The following is an 18122-nucleotide window of genomic DNA, read 5'->3' on the forward strand; positions in this document are numbered from 1 at the left end:
AGCTAACAAGGCTCGTAAGAAAGAGACAAATGCAACTACTGCAGATGCTTTTTTTAATGCAAATTTTGCTTATGTTAGGCACAATACATAATGGGCATTTCATGCACATTGGTAACGTGACACTACAGTCATAATTCTGGTGTATATATGGCAATAATTGTAGAAATTGGCTTTCCATACAGGACAAACTAGTTTCTTCACACCAAGAATGGGACCAGAGCAAGCAAGCTTTGAGTGCTAGGAATCATCCTCAGTAAATGCAATATTTCTTGGTTCTTGCCCATCTTTGGCGGTTAGTCTTATTACAAGGTTCAAGGAGTAGAGGAACTCTCTACAACCATTGGCTGTGAAAGCCTATTCAAAAGTTACAGTCCAAACAACACTACTTGGCCCTACATCTACCTAACACATTACAGATTGTCTCCGGAATTTTGTGCTACTTTGTCCAGATAGGGTTCTATCAATGGCCAGCATGGGCTAAAACTGCTCCATAATTAAATTTACCAAACAATTTGGTTCCCACTAGTGCCAATGACCTTTGGAAATAGCTTAATTATACAAAGACCAAAAAATTGACCCACAATGTTGAAGAGAGATCTGCCATTCAATAAGTTTAGAACAACAGCTTTCAGAAACTTAACTCGTGCATAAAGATACAAAGCAAACTTTCAACATAAAGTGCAAAAGAGAGCCCTGCATGACACCTTGCTGAGGTACGGTCTCCAAGGAAAAACATGTTAACTTTGAACGCATACGTAAAACATTTTAAGGCAATATATTTGGAAACCAGCCCAAAACTTGCTAGACTCGGGAAAAACTCGACGTATCAAACCCTGAGCCCTCCACTCACAACTAAGTCATGAACAAGGGACCGGGACAACCTGCAAGACATACCAATTCTATTCAACTGCTGCATTTTCAGTATCAACACATTGATCTGATTGTCTGACAGCATCAGTAGAAAGCACAGAAATCTCCTCCCAAAGAATTGGAGATACCCTTCAGCACATAAGAAGAGAAGGATCAACTGACTGCCCCCACATATGTTCACAAGTCGAGTTGCTACGAGAGTATTAAACAGAACTATAGAGGACTGCCACCCTTTACAAAATGTTAAAACCCTCTCAAGTTGAGGTAAAAAATTTCCTACTAGCAAAAAAATTATAAATGAACAGATTGCAAACAGCAAGCTGTTACACAGACTTCGCTGGGATGGCCTATCGCCACGTGGAATTACCACCAAGACGAATAACATCCTCCCCAGTTGTGTCCTTTGCACGGTAACTATTGTCATTATCCTCATTGCTTTTGGCAGTAGCATCTCCGTACATATCACGCAGCTTAGCCAGATTGGTCGAAACTTTGGGAGGGCTCTTCGACCTTTGCACATCAACACTACCACTTCTACCAAATTTCGGAGGACTACTGCTTCGGCTGTGATAGACCCGCCCTCGTGGACTGCGGCTCCGACTTCTATGATCTGATCGCCTATCCCTATCTCTGTATCTGTCCCCATCCCTACCTCTTTCTCGAAACCGATCCCTCTCGTTTTCACGGTCCCTGTCCCTATCACGGTGCTCCCTATCCCTGTCACGATCTCTGTCTCTGTCTCCATCTCTCTCTCTTCGAGAATCATACTCTCTGTCTCGATCCTTCCTCCTTCCATCCCGGTCATAATCTCTGCTACGCTCATGCTCCCTGTCACGATCCTTGTCCCTGTCTGCCGGTCTTGACCTTTCCCCGTCACGATCCCTCCCTCTGGATCGTTCATGGTCCCTGCTCTTGTCAGTCTCTCGATCATCCCCATTGTGATGTGCTGAATCCCGTGGAGGAGGAACATTTCGACGAACAGGTGAGGAGTCTCTTGTAGAGGCTCTATGGGGAGCACGTTGTCCAAAAGAAACAGAAAGCGAAGCTTTCACAGATGGAGGCCTTCTGGCTGTATCATCAGCTGCATGACGGCCACCTGTACCTGTTACACCTGCAGAGCTTGTTGGAAGCTTTAACCTCTCCAAGTGAGAGGATATCTGCCGAAGTATAGGGACTGGTATGCGGGGGAGAAGCGTGTCAAAATAGTACTGCAAATATATATCTGTTATTATGTTTTTCTGAGAAATAGTACTGCAAAAAGTACTCTTTTGTCAAACCCAACTGAAAGCACACCATACCACAATGCGCACCTGATCGAGGAGCAGGTCGCGAATATAGACACCCATAGTTGTTTTCTTTCCATTTGATCCGGGTGCAAACTCCTACATGGATGACAGAACATATTCATTAAACTCAATATTCACTAGTAATCATCAAAAGCAGCATAACAAAAAAATATAAGAGGATATGTAGGTCCTCATGGAGTCCTTTGCTCCCTTCTAGCCTTGCACTTCTTTCTTTCTTAAAATATACATAAAGACAATTACCTCATCATCCTTCACATATTGCTCATACCATCCCCACAGAGTCTTTGGATCTCCAACATAGCGCAAATACAAAAAACCCACCTGAAACGAGCATGGAGACAATTTAAGAATTCACATAACTCTGGGTTCAGATATCCAGCACATATACAGCTTCTGAGCAATGACGCTCAACCAATACGAGTAGCAGGATGACAAATTACCACAGAAAAGAGGAACTACAACAGCATTAATGAAGAATTAAAATATATAAACAGGGAGCAGGTCCCCCTGAAGAAGCTTCTATTGACGGCCATTCTAAGCCTACTGACTGACATTCTACTGCCACGCCGGCAAGAGGCCAAAAAACTTTTAACTTGTCAGTGCTGCAAAACTGCAGTATCACAAAATGAAACCAAAAGAAACAACAGGCAACCAAGAGACCAATGTTTGAACCGTCTCAATGCACAAATTTGTGACCACTTCCCAAGCTCCTAGCTTAGCGAAATACTACAAATAAGACAATAACAAATTGCAATTGCCTTGCACACATAATAAAACTGTTCTTTCTTTCAGAAGGGATGAGTTACTTCCCAATCACGCCAGATTTCTGCGATCAACTACACAATGCATCTCGAAAAAGAAATTACCACTTGAAAAGGTAAAGTCAAAAGCTTTAGAGCATTAATGAACATTGTAAACCAAGGTTCATTAGCAGCTGCTTTGACTCAGAATTGCCTCCTTTCAAGTGAAAATCCAGAGACCAAAGAATTCTCATTACAGCCACACAGATGGATGAGTCAATCCAAGTACAAACACCTTGCAAATCAAAAAGAAAAGGCAAAGCTACTCAAAACAGAAACTGATAACCTTAGAGAACAAATGAAGCCCCAAAAACATCTTACAAAGCTCATAGAAACTCATAATAGGTCAAATAAGCAAGAGGTTGAATCAAAGCCCAGGGCAGCCTTCAAAGGGACCTTTTGCCTGCAAAAGTTCGCAATGCCTAAATTCATGACACTTGGATCTTGCTCTTGAAGGGACACTTGGCTAAATGAATAGGATAAATTACAGCAGTCCACTTCCATCGTACACAGCTTTTCCAAATACCTAGAATGCACATCCCCACCCATAACCATGGCAGCTTTTTCATGGGTAATATCCCTCTCTTTGGCAAATGTAATGAGGCTACATTCTGAAGCCTAAAAAGACATCCAAGATGTCATAATGTGAGAGGTAAAATCATTCCACAATGTGATTCCTGGCCAGATATTGGCCTGCAGTCACAGAGTTACAAGAGATAAACCTGCACTTCAGATTGGAAAATCGCAGCGGAAAGAGAAAAGAATATTAGGTAAACCATCTACAGAGAGAGGAGCCGCTGACTGACTCACTGACCTCTGACTATGCCAACCGCTGAACTCTGTCATCGACCCCTTGCTGCTCCAAAGTCTGCTGGTTCAGCTCTGGTAAAGTCGCCGGTCCCTCTCAAATCACCTTCAGAGAATGTAGTTGTGGAATAAGAGTAAAAGATGTTCTTGAGACTACGCTCTAGCAAGAGAGCTACCTAGGTCTCCATGGGCAGAGGCAGTTGCCACACTTTTCGATACCCAACTGTTCTCCTACGACTTGGCTTTCTCCGCCGGACTTCATTCGAGGAGTATTTTGCTAGAAAGCCTGACGACCCTCATTTTCAAATTTTTGGAGGTGATGCCTATGTGAGTAATGACTATGTCCATATTCCAAAGAAGTAAAAGGGGGAAATATGACTCAAAAGTTCAACAAGACGATCTTTGTCGGCTACAACACTGATTCCAAAGGCTGCCATCTCTATGACCCAGAGCGTAAAAATGTCATTGTTAGCCATGACAGTCATTGACGAGCAGTGTCTTAAAGAGGAGGCTTCCGCTCCCAAACCCTCCACTTTATCCTCGGACCTGCCTTTACTTGGTGATCCTGATGATGAGTCCTCTCCTTTGGATGAACCGTCTTCCAAGGCTCCTGTTACTCACACTCCAGGAGATGGACTTGCAAATTCCAAATGATGATGCTTCGGACTCTAGAGCAAATGAGGATGCTTCAGACTCTAGAGCAAATGAGGATGATGCATGCTAGTTGTTCTTTCCAACGGGACAACCCCGTTGAGTTACACAGGTGGCTGCTGGATACTTTCAGAAAATCCCATGTTACTATTTTTCTTCCAGATCAGCATACTCATAGTACTATCCAGCAGTCTCGACGCAGAAACGCGAGATTTAAAAAACGTTTCCCCAGGATCTTGTGTGGATTTCTTGGCAACTTTGGTTGGTAGCGAAAGACTTTCCTTGGCAGCCCGGTATTGACTTCGATGAGACCTTTGCAAGTCAACGGCATAGATACATGGTAGCCGTCCATACAATATATCCTAGCTCCAAACATAGCAGCAATAAAACAAGAGGTAGCATACGCACCACTAAACCTCAAATAAGACATTATTCAAACAATATCATTTGGCCAAACTCAAACAAAAAACTTCACTAGGTGAAGTTTAAGCTAGCATTGCCTCCTTCCCACCAACATATGGACACTTTGATAATTTCCTCCTGGCAACCAACACATGCACATGCAACACTCAGCTTCTAGAGCATAGAAATTTTTAACCTTTAATTGGAAGCCTTTCAAAATTCACAAGTAAAACAACCCACTCTATCTAGCGATTTTTATGATGATTTTAATGATCCATTTTCACCTTAATTATTTACAATAAAAACTTGGCTTTCATGATTCATGTAAGAGCACAAAAGTCACCCCACTGTTATGATTTTTTGAACAAATTTTTGCGACAGGCTAATTAGGCACAAGGACTCAAAACTGATTACACTTGGCAAGGAAAACCTCATAGCAAGACCAAGGATATATTGACATATAGCCCTATGAGACGAGTACTAGAAATCTGCAAGCTCCATAAAATGATAACTAAGCGAAAACATACCCTGGTAACATTCGCAGTTTTTGGCCAACAAACAACAAGTACAACAAGATGGTCATGTTGTACAGTAGATTTTCACATGATTTATTTATTGCACTCTTGTAAATAAGGGCATTGCTGGACTGCTTGGCCAGTATAAAGCTCAGCGACAGATCCTAATATCTAAAAACATACAAACAGACGCAACACTCTTTAAACCAACCCTTTCAAACATACTGGGTTCGGCCCTGTAATTGAGTAGCTGTTGCAAATGTTTAAACATCAAAATCTGTATCAAAAACTCAAGGCTCCTTTTAAATTTTTAATCCATATTGGTTTCACCGACTTTTAGCATCCTTCATTGCCAAAGATTGAAAACACAATAATCTCACCAACTCCCAAAACATGAGGACCAAAGAATATATCTTCTATTTACTATAAATAAATAGAGCATAGTACTTAGCAGAAAGCACTGAATGCAAACAACCATGAAATGTGTGAGAAAAAACAAACAGGAAAATAAAACAGAACGTTCCCTAAAGATATGTGCCAATACCAGCAGTCAATGAGCCTTTGAACACCGTTGCCTGCTAGCCTGCTTGAAAGGCACTTCATGTAGATGCACAAAACCCCACTTAGAATACTGCAACTTGAGGTTAAAAGGATAAAGGCAAAAAACCAGAAACATTGTCTTCTGCAAGCTGGACAGCTCGTTAATTCTTTCTAATAAAAATGTAGGCAAGGATAAATGGTCATCACCTACCGCTCGGATGTAGGGAGAGTCCCCATGGTTGAGCAAGCCTTGCATCTGCTTCACTGTAAGCTTCATGGTGAAAAATTTGTAGAGAAGGCAAAAAGCAGTAGAGGGGCCTCTGCAGTTTCCCGTCATCCATGGCTCCACATGGTCCACCTGGTTATATATCTCATCAATAACCTCGTGATGAGTCTTCAGCCGGTAAAGCTCCTTGAAGTAGTCAGAGGAGAGGATGTTCATGCACAAGACCTTCTCCAGCAGAGTATCGATGGGTTTCCCACATGTCTGCACCTCCATATCTAGCCTATACTGACGGGATGATACAATAATGATAATCTCGATGCTGGAGAGGGGCAACAGCACCACACGTCAGATGAGCACACCAAATCACAAAAGACATTCTACGCAACCGCAATTCATAATGGAAAAAGCATGGCAAAGCAAAAATGGTCTGTGTAACTAGAGATTGCTAAGCGCCCCAGACGGTCCTCTCTCTCTCTCTCTCTCTCTCTCTCTCTCTCTCTCTCTCTCTCTCTCTCTCCACATACACACACACCCTAAACACAAGACACAGACGCGCACCAACCTTCCGACTTTCTCTGCTGCTGGCGACAATGTCCCCAACGCTTGCTGCGCTAACGCAGAGGTAACAACACTTCCCCTTTCGACAGGTCGAAAGATCTGAAAGGGGGAGAGACTAAGAGAGCATTAGATTCGAACACAAGACGCGCTTTTACGAGTGAAATTGAATTGGGCCGAAAGAAAATTACAAATGGACCTGGGTAAAGGGGGCCAAGTTAAGGCCACCTGATTTCAACCACTCTGTTGCTCTGTTTGCAGCATGGGAGGGTGCATGCGAGAGCTGAGCGCAAGATCTGTTGGGGATGGAAGTCGCATAGCAAATGGCAAGGTGCGCGGTATGCACGATGTCAAAGAAAATGTCGTATGTAACAAAAAAGGTCGTGAAAAAGGAGCCAATGAGGGGTTAATTTTGAGCCATCATGCCACATCGACTCGAACTCGTGATCGGAAGGCAACAATGCGATTTGGCCCTGTGCTAACCATCCCAGCACTAGCTTCACTATGTCCTACAATAGGAGAAAATCCATATTATTAAAAGCGGCCGACGAGTCCTAGTACAGGGGTCGGTTTTTCTACTGCCTAAACTCAAAACTAGAGTGTCCAAAATTTGGTAGCCGATTTAAGGCATTTGGTGGCACTTTGTTACACACAGCCATAGCAAGACTTCACAGCTAGGGAAGCTTGAGCATGAGTCAAGGAGTAAGCACTTGTCCAAGGTAGCAAGAAACGTGATGCAAGGTATGCAAGAGCCATTGATGCTCTTGGTGAAGGTACCACCAAATTTGGGCACGCAATACCTACCGTCCAAATCTTTATCAGATTGGACGGTAATGTGACCACCAATAAGGATCTTCTGTTCCACCAAAATTGGTGGTGTGTAAAGGTTAAGGCATCCGGGTCTTATTTGGCAAAATTTTATCTATTGTGTCTCTATGAAAATAGCGAGCAATGCCCTGTACGTAACCAACCTAAAGTCCTTTTGAGGGTGAAGCCGGCTATAGGACAAATCAATAATGTGAAGTTCACATTCTACTATAGCTTGCCATGAAAGCATAAAAACATAAACTTGAAAAAAAAAACTAGCTTCTAAACCCTTTTTTCCTCATAAGAGCTGACTATATGTTAAATATTGACAATGATAGTTCTACAAGGATCATGCACTTAGTGGATTTTAAGAAATGATTGAAGTTAAAAATATTGACAAGGATAGTTTATATCATGATGATGCACTTTGTGGCTTCTTGAACTCTTTGGTAGCTCCTTTTCTTGCTTTATATACTGCCCATTCGCCATTGTTCCTTGCCTCTATAATTTTGACTAACTTCGTAGCTTTGTTCTTTAGTTGCGACGGGGTGAGCTCTTCCTCCAAAGTGAGGTACCTTCCAATGAGCTTGTTTGCTTCGTAATTGTTATCTTCTCCTGCATATCTAGATATGTGACCTTTGCTTGTGTACCGATAAAGGGGACAAGCTTGGTTAATTTTTCTTTGAGAGCATCCATTCTTGTTACAAATGCTTCATTATCCAAGTCTACTTCATCCCAACCCTCTCAAAGCCTTCCAATTCTAATATACCTCAGATCTTGGAGTTCACAACGAAATACATTATGGTTTCTTGCTTACAAATGTTGTCATAGCTATTACTAGTTTGCCAACTCGGTTATCCATATTTTCCACGAGAGAGCTATTTTTGTCTACAAACTCAAAAGAGCCAATACCTTGAAGCTAACAGTTTATTCATGAAATCTAGAATAATATAAAGTTAAGAGTACCAAAAAGATCATGATCAAAATTAATATAGAAAAAAAAATTGACGTTAAGATGCCTTTCTATTAGAAAAAAACAAACTCAAAACACTAGTCAAACTTAGTCTATCACAACGATTTTGAGTTACATTGCTCAAACTGTCTGCAGGTCATGTAGGACAGGCTGTATATTTTTGCATATTAGATTTCTCTTGGTTGGAATCAGCGTTTCATGCTGATTCCTGCAATTCCAAACCGTTTTTACGTTACTACAAGTTTGTAGAATGAAACTTTTACAAATTATTCACGGTTTGGGAGATATCTATTTTAGACAACAACGTGGTCTCCTTTTGCAGGTTCCTCTGCATATGGATTTTCACTGTAGACTCTTTCTGCAATCTTTGTCATACATGCGTATTTGATGTAAAATCTTTTGGGTTCTTTAAATCAAATAAATTGCGATAGCGGTTACAAAAAGGATTTTTGTGGTTGATGTAAGATCTTATGCGGTTTATGTATTGATAGAAATATGAAACGCCTATTGTTTCAATGCTTAAATGCTTGCCATCTTCTTCATCTTCATTACTATGCTATTTTGCTATGCTAAGCAAGAAGAGTGATGATAAGTGAGGAACTATTTCTTTCTCCTATGAATGATTCTTCTTCCTCTTCCCTACCCTCATTCCTTGCTAGCTCTCTCCACCTTCAAAGGTGTTTGAGGCCTTGGGACTGAGGCTTGGGATAGTTAATGCTTTTTGCAAAGTTTATGTTATGCTCATGAGGCATGAAGCTTTCCATCTTCATAGCATCACCAAAGTCACAAGGAACACAAAGATTGTATTGTACCAAGTCTCTCTTGATGGGAGAATCTATAATACAAACGCCTTTTGGAGGGGGGACCGCAGGCTCCAAGTCAATCCGGTCCTCAACTATTGTCATGTTCTCTAATACTCTCTCTCTCTTTTGCAAAAGTATTGTTTATGCCAAGTTAATTAAGTACTATGTTTATGTTGCTACCATCAATTAAGTTCACCCTCTATGTTCTCAAAGTGATCTCACAAAAATGCTCACTCTAATTCTCTTGATTCCGTTATTCTCAAAGTTCATTGGCTATTCCCATTACATATCTTGCCTAGTCTAACAACTTTGATCAGCATTTTAGTCATTGTACACATTTGTTTTTGGGTTTAGAAGTCAGTTTTGCATGAAAGACTTTGCCAAAAAATTTCAAGTCCTCTATCATCTTGTTAAGTTTAGCAGATATACCAATTTTTTTCCTTATTGAGTGATGGCTTCATCATTAGAGAACTTTCTGTTCAACATTGAGAAGTTAGATGGCACTAACTTCCCATTCTGGAAGGAAGAGATTTACAATGTCTTAGCGCAGAAAAAGTAGATCCGGCCAATAAATATGAAGGGGATAAAGCCTGAGGACATGGATGAGTATGATTGGCAGGAGTTGGATGACCTTGCCAAGTCTACCATCATGCTGACTTTGTCAAAGAATGTGTACTTCAATGTAAACAATGAGAAGACTAGCTATGAGATGTGGAAAAAGTTATGTGACTTTAATGAGAAGCAAAGTGCAACCTCAAAGGTTTATATGAAAAAGTTTGTTGATTTGAAGATGGATGAGGGCACACCCATGTGCAACTATCTCAATGAGTTCAACACAATTTTTAGTTAACTTTTTGTGTAGGGAGTCAATTCCAATGACTATGTCCAAGCAGTCACGTTGCCAGAAAGTTGGGATACTTTTTGCACAGCCATAACTAACTCAACACATGCTGATGTTGAGGGCAATTAGCTTACTGAAGAGGTTAACAAGAAGAATCTTGATGCACCTAGGTTGTAGTAGTAATTCTCTCTTTGTTCATGGTAGATCAGAGGAAAATGGCAAGAAAAATTAGAGAGGAAAGCAAATCACGCGGCCGAAAAGAGATTGAGTGCTATCATTGTCACAGAAAGGGCCACATGAAGAAAGATTGTCAAAAGTGGAAACAAGAAAAAGGTAATGACAAGAAGCAGGAAGAAGGCAAGACTAAAGAAAGGAGTATGAAGATTGAGGAGATTAACCGTGTTTTTGTTGAAGATTCTGATGGAAATATTTATCTCACATATGTCATGGATTCTATATTTTTGGTTGCCATTGAGATGACTATACTTTATAGGATTGGGTTCTTGACTCACGTGCATCTTTTCATGTGAATCCTCATAGGGAGTGGTTCACTACATATGATGCAGCCTTTAGAGGATTTTCCTTGCGTCATAGTTGATGTCGACTATGTGTAGTTAAAGTTTCAGTATGGCTCTTTATTCATGCTCAAGAATGTGATACATGTGCCGAAGCTTACCAAAAGCTTGACTAGTACATGACAATTGGATGATGTAGGATATCACTGCACATTTTGTTAAGGTGTCTTTGCCGGCTACCACCCGTTGTAAATTTTGGGCGCCCAAAATCCTCCATTTCCTTTTCACTGTAGTCGATTGCCACTCTCTCTCTCTCTCTCTCTCTCTCTCTCTCTCTCTCTCTCTCTCTCTCTCTCTCTCTCTCTCTCTCTCTCTCTCTCTCTCTCTCTCTCTCTCTCTCTCTCTCAGTTTCGCTCGTTGTCACTGTGCCTAAACATGTGTTCTTTGAGCATTGTCCGGACTTTGTCTAGAATGATTATTTGTTGACACATGGTGGGGGGAGGAGCCATGCAATCAACCAATCAGTACCAAGTAATTCCCAAGCACGACATCTTTTTTAATAGCCCTTGACTAATCATAGTCCCACATGCCTTCAAGATCCAAGAATATGTGATTGCATATGGAGAGATGCCCTTGCTTTGCATCTGCTACAAACAACCTAGATCTTCATGGCCCTACCCCTCTTGGGCATATCCCACAAATAATGCATTTAAATACACATTCTAGATAGGGAGCTCCTCAAGCATAGGTGATTGCATCTCCCTTGCATCCGGAGGCATGCCCTCGCTTTGCATCTGCTGAAAATAGCCCATAGTTTCCTTGCCCAACTTCTTCGAGACATAGGTCGTAATAAATGCACTCCAAGAGAAAACAATCTGGACAGGAAGCTCCTTAAGCACACCACATTTTGCATACATTTCAAAAAAGGAATTCCTAAGTCGGATGTCTTTTTTCAATGGTCTTTTTCCCACATGCCTTGGGAGATGCAAGCGTTGATTATTGCATCGAGAGAGACACTCTCACTTTGCACCCACTGAAAATAGCTCAAAGCTTCTTGACCATGTCCCTCTTGGGAATATCCAGCAATAAATGCATGCATTGGTAAGCCTAAAAGGCATTACCAAAAACTTATAATGCCCATATCTAGTCCTAAAGGCTATTTTTGCAACATATTCAGCCTTTATTCTAACTTGATGATAACCGGATCATAGGTTGATCTTTGTAAAATAATGGGCTCCCTATAATTGATAAAAAAGATCCTCCATTCTAGGCATAGGGAACCTATTCTTGATTGTAAGATTATATAGTGCTCTATAGTCGACACAAAGTCGTATAAAACCATCTTTTTTCTTCACCAATAAATTGTCGAAACCCATGGAGAATTGTTGGGTTTAATAAAACCTTTTTCAACATAATTTTGCACTTGTTTTTCTACTTGTTGTGCTGGCCTAGTTTATAAGGTGGTTTACATACAGGCTTTGCATCTTGAACTAAATCAATAGCATGATCTACTTCACCTCTTTCAGAAGGTAAATCCTTTGGTGAATCAATAGAAAACATCTTTAAATTCTTCTAGCAAGACTTTCAAATCACTACGGGAAGAAAAGATGAGTAGGAAATTTGTTCTTTCATTTCCACATCAAAGTCCTTACTCACAAGAAATAGACACACATTAGAATGATTTTTATTTACAAGCTTTTGCAACTCAAGAGAACATATCAAAGGACTATTATGTACATCATGCTCACCTTGTATAACAAACTTTTTACCCTCTTTTTCAAATTCTAGTGAGTTTGGTTGGTAACTTCGTTTCAAAGAAGGTCCTAGTACCCACAACCATTCCTTTCCCAAAACCAAATCCGCACAATCCATATTTATAATTTGGAAGTCAAGCATGTCTTTATACCCTTGTATTTCAACTTCCAAATTGGATACTAGTACTTTATCCTAGGTCTTCTTGTCTTCACCGTGCATTATGGAGACAACATATTAGTGAGAATTTGGCTGTTGAGAAAGTTTCAATTTCTTGACAAGTGCATTTTCACAAATTTATGTGTGGCAAAGTCATCAATCATGACCCTAACACTTTTCCCATTTATAAACACATGCATTTTCACAAGTTCTTGATTTCCACATATACTAGTTGATAAACGAAAATGATGCTCTTTGTCCTCATGCAGCACTTCTATAAATTTATACTTTTCATTACCATTTATTAGAAGTGTTTGGACCACATGGTTTTGCTTGTCTTTTTTATCCTTGTTAGGACCTTTACCCTTTTCATCGCCCTTTTTTCCTTTGTTCTTTGGACAATTACATTAAGAATGGTCGGGTGACAAACAAGTGAAGCACAAGTTTTCTTTTTTAGCCTTTGCAAAGTCCTCTTGGTTCAACTTGTGTCCTATTACCACCCCTTTTTTGAGCAGTGGTTTACTCTCCTTAATAAATGGAAATTTTCTTTTTCCTCTTAGAAAGAGCCGTGGTACCCCCATATTCATGGATGTGGGCTCATTTTGAGTGGGATTAGAAGCTATCAACGAGTATTATTTTCATAAATTGGTGCAAACTTAATTGCATCCTCCAAAGTTTTAGGTGCACTTGTTTTTATCTCTTGCTTGAAGTGTCTATCTAATCCTTCTATAAAACCTCTTGTTTTGTGAAAGTCAATCTATTTCCTAAAGCCGAAGGATTATTTGTTTATACTCTGTAATGTGAGTAAGCAAGGGCCTACCCTGTTGCACAACTTTATCCTAATCCTCCCAGTTTGTTTCTGGTTCATTTTTAGGGAGAAATTCTTTGACAAAAATGTTCTAAAATTGAGTCCAATCCCCTAAAATATTTCCTAATTCTTTGAGACTCATCCACCATTTGTAGGATTTTGGCCCCAATGATAGACTAGCATCAAGTGGTTGATATTCATGTGGGGTGGCTTTTAACCTATGAATGTCTTGCCATTTCTGTAGGAAGTATAGATAACATCTTTATTTCTATCATTTTCTTCCCCATTAAATTGAGGAGGTTTCATGTCTTTAAGGAAAGGGTTTTCTCTAGGTCTTGACAGGGTTTCAAGAGAAGCTATAGCAGCCCTTCTATATACAATTCCACGGTCCCTAGATGTGGAAGGTATATTTGGATCAGATGGCATAAAAATATTTTATCATCGACTGCTTTCCATTTTTCATGTACTCGGTCAATTTTGTCATTTTCTCCTTGAGACCATCTAGAGCAGCAAGGAAAGTTTGCAAGTGTAATTCAATATTTTATACCCTATGTACTATCATCTCATGCTACTCATGTGATGGCACATCCCATTATCCACCTATGTACTCAATCCATATATATTTTGATCTTGATTGATGTTAGTCTCAAATTGCTTTGGTTTTGGTCCTTTCCATTATTGCAAGTGTTTACAACAAAAACTCACTTTAAAGCTTTGAAAGACAAGAAAAAAAGCTAAGAAAGTTATTCTCAAATGTATAAGACTTCCTTGATGATATTTTATTTGGCCATTGTCAAAGGTGGGAATGTATCATATCCTCGTCAATCACCACCGACTATCTTGATTGATCTCGTCATAACCTCTTGACCATTTCACCTCACTGCTTGCCTTTCTTTCTTTAACACCCTTTATATTGATTGAGTGGGTGGTTGAGTGCACAGGTAATTACATGGATGAGAATTCCCACTGCTAGCATTAGGTGTAGTCGTATTCTGGGTTGGTTGAAGCAGTTACAATGTTTTGGCTATATCCATGTGTTAAACCATTTCGATTTTAGTTTATGTGAGCATTGTATATATGGGAAATAGACTAGGCTTACCTCATCACCATTAGATAGAAAGTTAGGAAATCCTTTGGATTTGGTTCATGGTGATCTATGTGGGCATATGCCACACAAGTCTCTAGGGGGGCATTATATTTATTGACTTTCATAGATGGCTCTACTTGCCAGGTGTGGGTCAAGAAAAAGTCTTTAATGTCTTCCAAGATTTCCTATGGTAGAAAACCAGTCAGGCAAGAAGTTGAAGGCTTTCCACACTGACAATGCGGGAGAGTACATATCCACTGAGTTCAAAAAAATTTGTAGCTACACTGTACACACCTTCTCAAAATGGAATTGTTGAGAGCATAAATAGGGCCATTCAGGAGAGGGTAACTTCCATGCTATCTATGGAGAATTTACCTCAAGAATTTTGGGGAGAAGTTGTTATAACAATGTTGCATATAATCAATAGGTTGCCTAGTACACCATTGAACTCCAAGATTCTCCAGGAGATGTGGATAGGCAAGAAGCCCAATTACGATAGATTACATGTGTTTGGGTGTGAGGTATTCTCACATCTGCCTAAAGAGCTTAGAAATAAGTTAGATCCCAAGTCACACACATACATCTTCATTGGCTATGGTGCAGAAGGCAAAATGGGCTATCATCTTTGGCATCTGGAATCTTGAAGAGTTATCCGTAGCTCACAAGTGATCATAAATGAATCAAAGGCGTGTGAAAGAGGTTGAGTATTGCAAAGTGAGTCAACAAGCTTCTTAAGCCAGTATACCTGTGAAGCTGCACTCTGCTTCTCATAAAGATCACTCAGCTTTAACCATGCTTGATAAGCCGACATTTCGTCTGCTACATTGAAGTAAACGCTTTCTGCCAAAGTCAACATAATGGTAGAAAGTGCCAATTCATCCATTTCGCTCCATTCATCTTCGTCCATATCTTCTGGTTTTATCCCCTTGAGCTTTATAGGTTTTATCTGCTTCTTTTGTACCAACACGTGCCAAATCTGCTGCTTCCACAATGGGAAATTGGTTCCATCCAGCTTCTTGATATTGTAAAGAGCACTGTCCTGTGATCCAGCCATAGCTATGCTTCACAGTGGTTTACTTTCTTGGGAAAAATTCGACAGAGTTTCCCCTGTAAACTGACCTCTGAACCAATATCAACCTGTCAAATGAACCAAGAAAGCTTCAGATTCTGCATAAATTTCGGCAGAGTCTCCTTTGTAAAATGGCTCTGGTGTACTAAAAAACAGACCAAAAAACAGCTCAAAAAACACTGTCTCTCTGACACTGTAAGTTGTGGGTAAACCTGTCCTGCACCTGTACTGTCTCTGACTGTCCTGTCACTGTCCTGTAAGCATAGACTGCGACATTGCCTCAACGGCAGTAAAGCAAAGATGCAATCCCAACTGTCTAACTCACAGTCAATACATCCTAGCTGCCTATCTAAGGGTGCTCGAGGGATCGCTCCAAGACCTGTATCACCGAAAGGATCTCAACATTCGAGAATCCCCCAGCTCAATAAAACCTCACTCGACCCTCAACAAAGGCTGCAGTAAATCTGACAGTACATAGACTTCCCACAAAGTCATACATCCACAAATTTCCCACTATATGCTGTAACCGCTGCGGCGGTTGTTTGCTGCGTGACTCACAGCCAGCAAACCCTCAACAAACATACATCATCTCTGACAATACATCCCGTGTGGAAGTACCTGCAATGTCAGGATGAAATCTGGAATATCAAGCAGCAAACACAAGCTACCTAATGAACTAGTGGATGTCGCCTACAGTCTGTGTGTAGATGCGCCCGTGTCGTATGTGACACGCCTCCAAGAACTGTGAGCCGTCCTTCGATGTGTAGACAGCCACAAATCAACACTCTGGGAGTGTCGATATCCTCAGCACCTGCAGTCGTAGGCCGAAAACCCCAAATTTGCAGAGTTGGATCTGCACCCGCCGAGACCACGTAGTTGAAAATGGCCTGCGCAGACCTTTGTCGAAGCCGAACGGTGGCCGAGATGACCTCAGAATGAAATTCTGACAACACCAAGTCCTTCGAGCTCCCCCACAAGATTTGGGGCCGTGTCTTCGCCTATCGAATTTCACTCCAATCTGAGTTGGTGACTCTAGCCTCCTGCAGTGCTGCCCCGAGCCTCGATCTAAGCTCTGATACCAGTTGAAGGAGTACGAGTGGAAGTGCGACGCGAGAGAGAGTGCGAGAAGAAGAGCACGACGATATGGTGAACTCGCTCTACTATAATGTGTAGAGCATAGTGAGTTCTTATTAGGTTTTTACAAAAGAATATGTGTACATACCTGGCGGCCCGCCCACTTACCTGGGCGACCACATTGGGCTTTATACCCCAACAAAGAATACCATCCGCCGAAAAGCACACATCATGTGCATCCACATGGCAATATAAACGAGCATCAAGCATGTACCAAATGTGTAGCAAATGAGCATCCAAATCAGCTGAAAATTCAGCTCACAATCATGCCAGAAATGCTTGCAAAACTCTCTGCAAATTTGCGCACCACACTTTCTGAAATCAGCTCAATCGTATAAGTCAATGCACATAACCTGTGATGAAGCCACTCTCAAACCTGAGAGTCCACAAGAATGCATACATCCATGAAGTGTTCTCAAGGTATGCGCATAAATGTGTTAAAAATATCAACCCACACTCTCTTCACTGAGAGAAAAACATCAATGCACAAAACAAGAGAATGACAAAACTCAATCGAGCTCTCCGAATGTAGCAAATCACCACAATAGGCATACATAATCTTCAACTTTTTGAATACCCTGCAGCCTGTCAACCCATATCTTCCAAACCGTTCAGAATTTGTAGATACTTCCTTCTGCAAAGTTGTAGACCATGCAAAAATAGTTGGGAATAGAGGGAATGGACCTGAAATGTGTTGTTTATATAGGTCGAAACAGATCTATAAAAATCTACACCTTTGTACCCTAGACGTGCAAGCAGTCTGAGTGACATATCTCAAAATTGGTCAAGATTTTGAGAAAACTTTCTTCTACAAAGTTGAAGAAGACTAAAAACCGGCTAGGAACCACGTTAATTAGCTTGAATGAAGACGTTTTGGTAGGTCAAAATAGGTTTTCAAAAACGTGTTGCTTCTCTGCCTGCCTCCCCGCTACTGAGCTCCAATGGTGCTCCCAATCCCTGAGCCCTAATACCAGTTGAAGTGCGCGAGCGAGAGCGTGTGTGAGTGTGTGCAGCAATGGATAAGAGAGGAGAAGAGGAGACCTTGTGTTTGCAGGGGCTAAACTCACTCTCTACATGTGAGCCCCCTTATTTTATTATGTACATAATGAATAAGTATAGTGGGCGGGCACCTGGCCTAACCGGCCACATGGGGCTTTACCCCAACAATCTACACATGTCTCTCATGCCCCTGAGCATTTGTAGCCAGGGTTAAACTATTTGTTGGTCAGTGAATGTGGAGAGCCTACCTACTACCAAGAGGCTATTGAGATGGAAGATAGCGTGATATGGAAGCAAGCAATGCAATCTGAGTACTTGGGAACTCACATAGTTGCAAGAGGACAAACAGGCCTTGCCTTGCAAATGGGTGTATAAGAAGTACACGACAAAAGCTCTCGAGTCTAAGGCTAGATTGGTTGCAAAGGGTTTCAAGCAAAAGAAAGATGTGGATTATTATGGATATGGGATCTGTACATTTATTACTCAAGCGCTCATTAGGAGT

At 40.9% G+C, this 18122-nt stretch overlaps 1 protein-coding gene across 2 annotated transcripts; it reads right to left on the reverse strand.

Moving 5' to 3' along the window:
* Nucleotides 1-877: 877 nt before the first annotated feature.
* Nucleotides 878-6837, reverse strand: ATSRL1 (PRP38 family protein). Of its 2 annotated transcripts, none has more exons than XM_086508888.1 (5): nt 6681-6837; nt 6104-6437; nt 2418-2498; nt 2169-2252; nt 878-2078 (listed from the first exon to the last, which is right to left on the reverse strand). In XM_086508888.1, the coding sequence occupies exons 2-5, from the start codon at nt 6389-6391 to the stop codon at nt 1218-1220; spliced, it is 1314 nt and encodes a 437-aa protein (XP_086365014.1). In that variant the 5' UTR covers nt 6392-6437; nt 6681-6837; the 3' UTR covers nt 878-1217. The 2 variants fall into 2 exon arrangements, with proteins under 2 accessions (XP_086365014.1, XP_086365015.1); XM_086508889.1 differs by having other exon boundaries at nt 2181-2252; nt 6681-6836.
* Between the last annotated feature and the right edge of the window lie 11285 nt (nt 6838-18122).

The sequence above is a fragment of the Adiantum capillus-veneris genome, chromosome 3 (genome assembly GCF_014529385.1).
Source record: "Adiantum capillus-veneris isolate H3 chromosome 3, ASM1452938v2, whole genome shotgun sequence".
NCBI classification, from domain to species: Eukaryota; Viridiplantae; Streptophyta; class Polypodiopsida; order Polypodiales; family Pteridaceae; genus Adiantum; species Adiantum capillus-veneris.

Bases quoted from the DNA above. Each gene is read 5' to 3' on its own strand.
- ATSRL1 (XM_086508888.1), bottom strand. From the start codon at position 6,391: ATGGAGGTGCAGACATGTGGGAAACCCATCGATACTCTGCTGGAGAAG. The intron at 2,253-2,417 runs GTAATTGTCTTT...TCATCCATGTAG, and splicing joins AATATGTGAAGGATGATGAG to GAGTTTGCACCCGGATCAAA. The intron at 2,079-2,168 runs GTATGGTGTGCT...ATATATTTGCAG, and splicing joins TCGATCAGGTGCGCATTGTG to TACTATTTTGACACGCTTCT.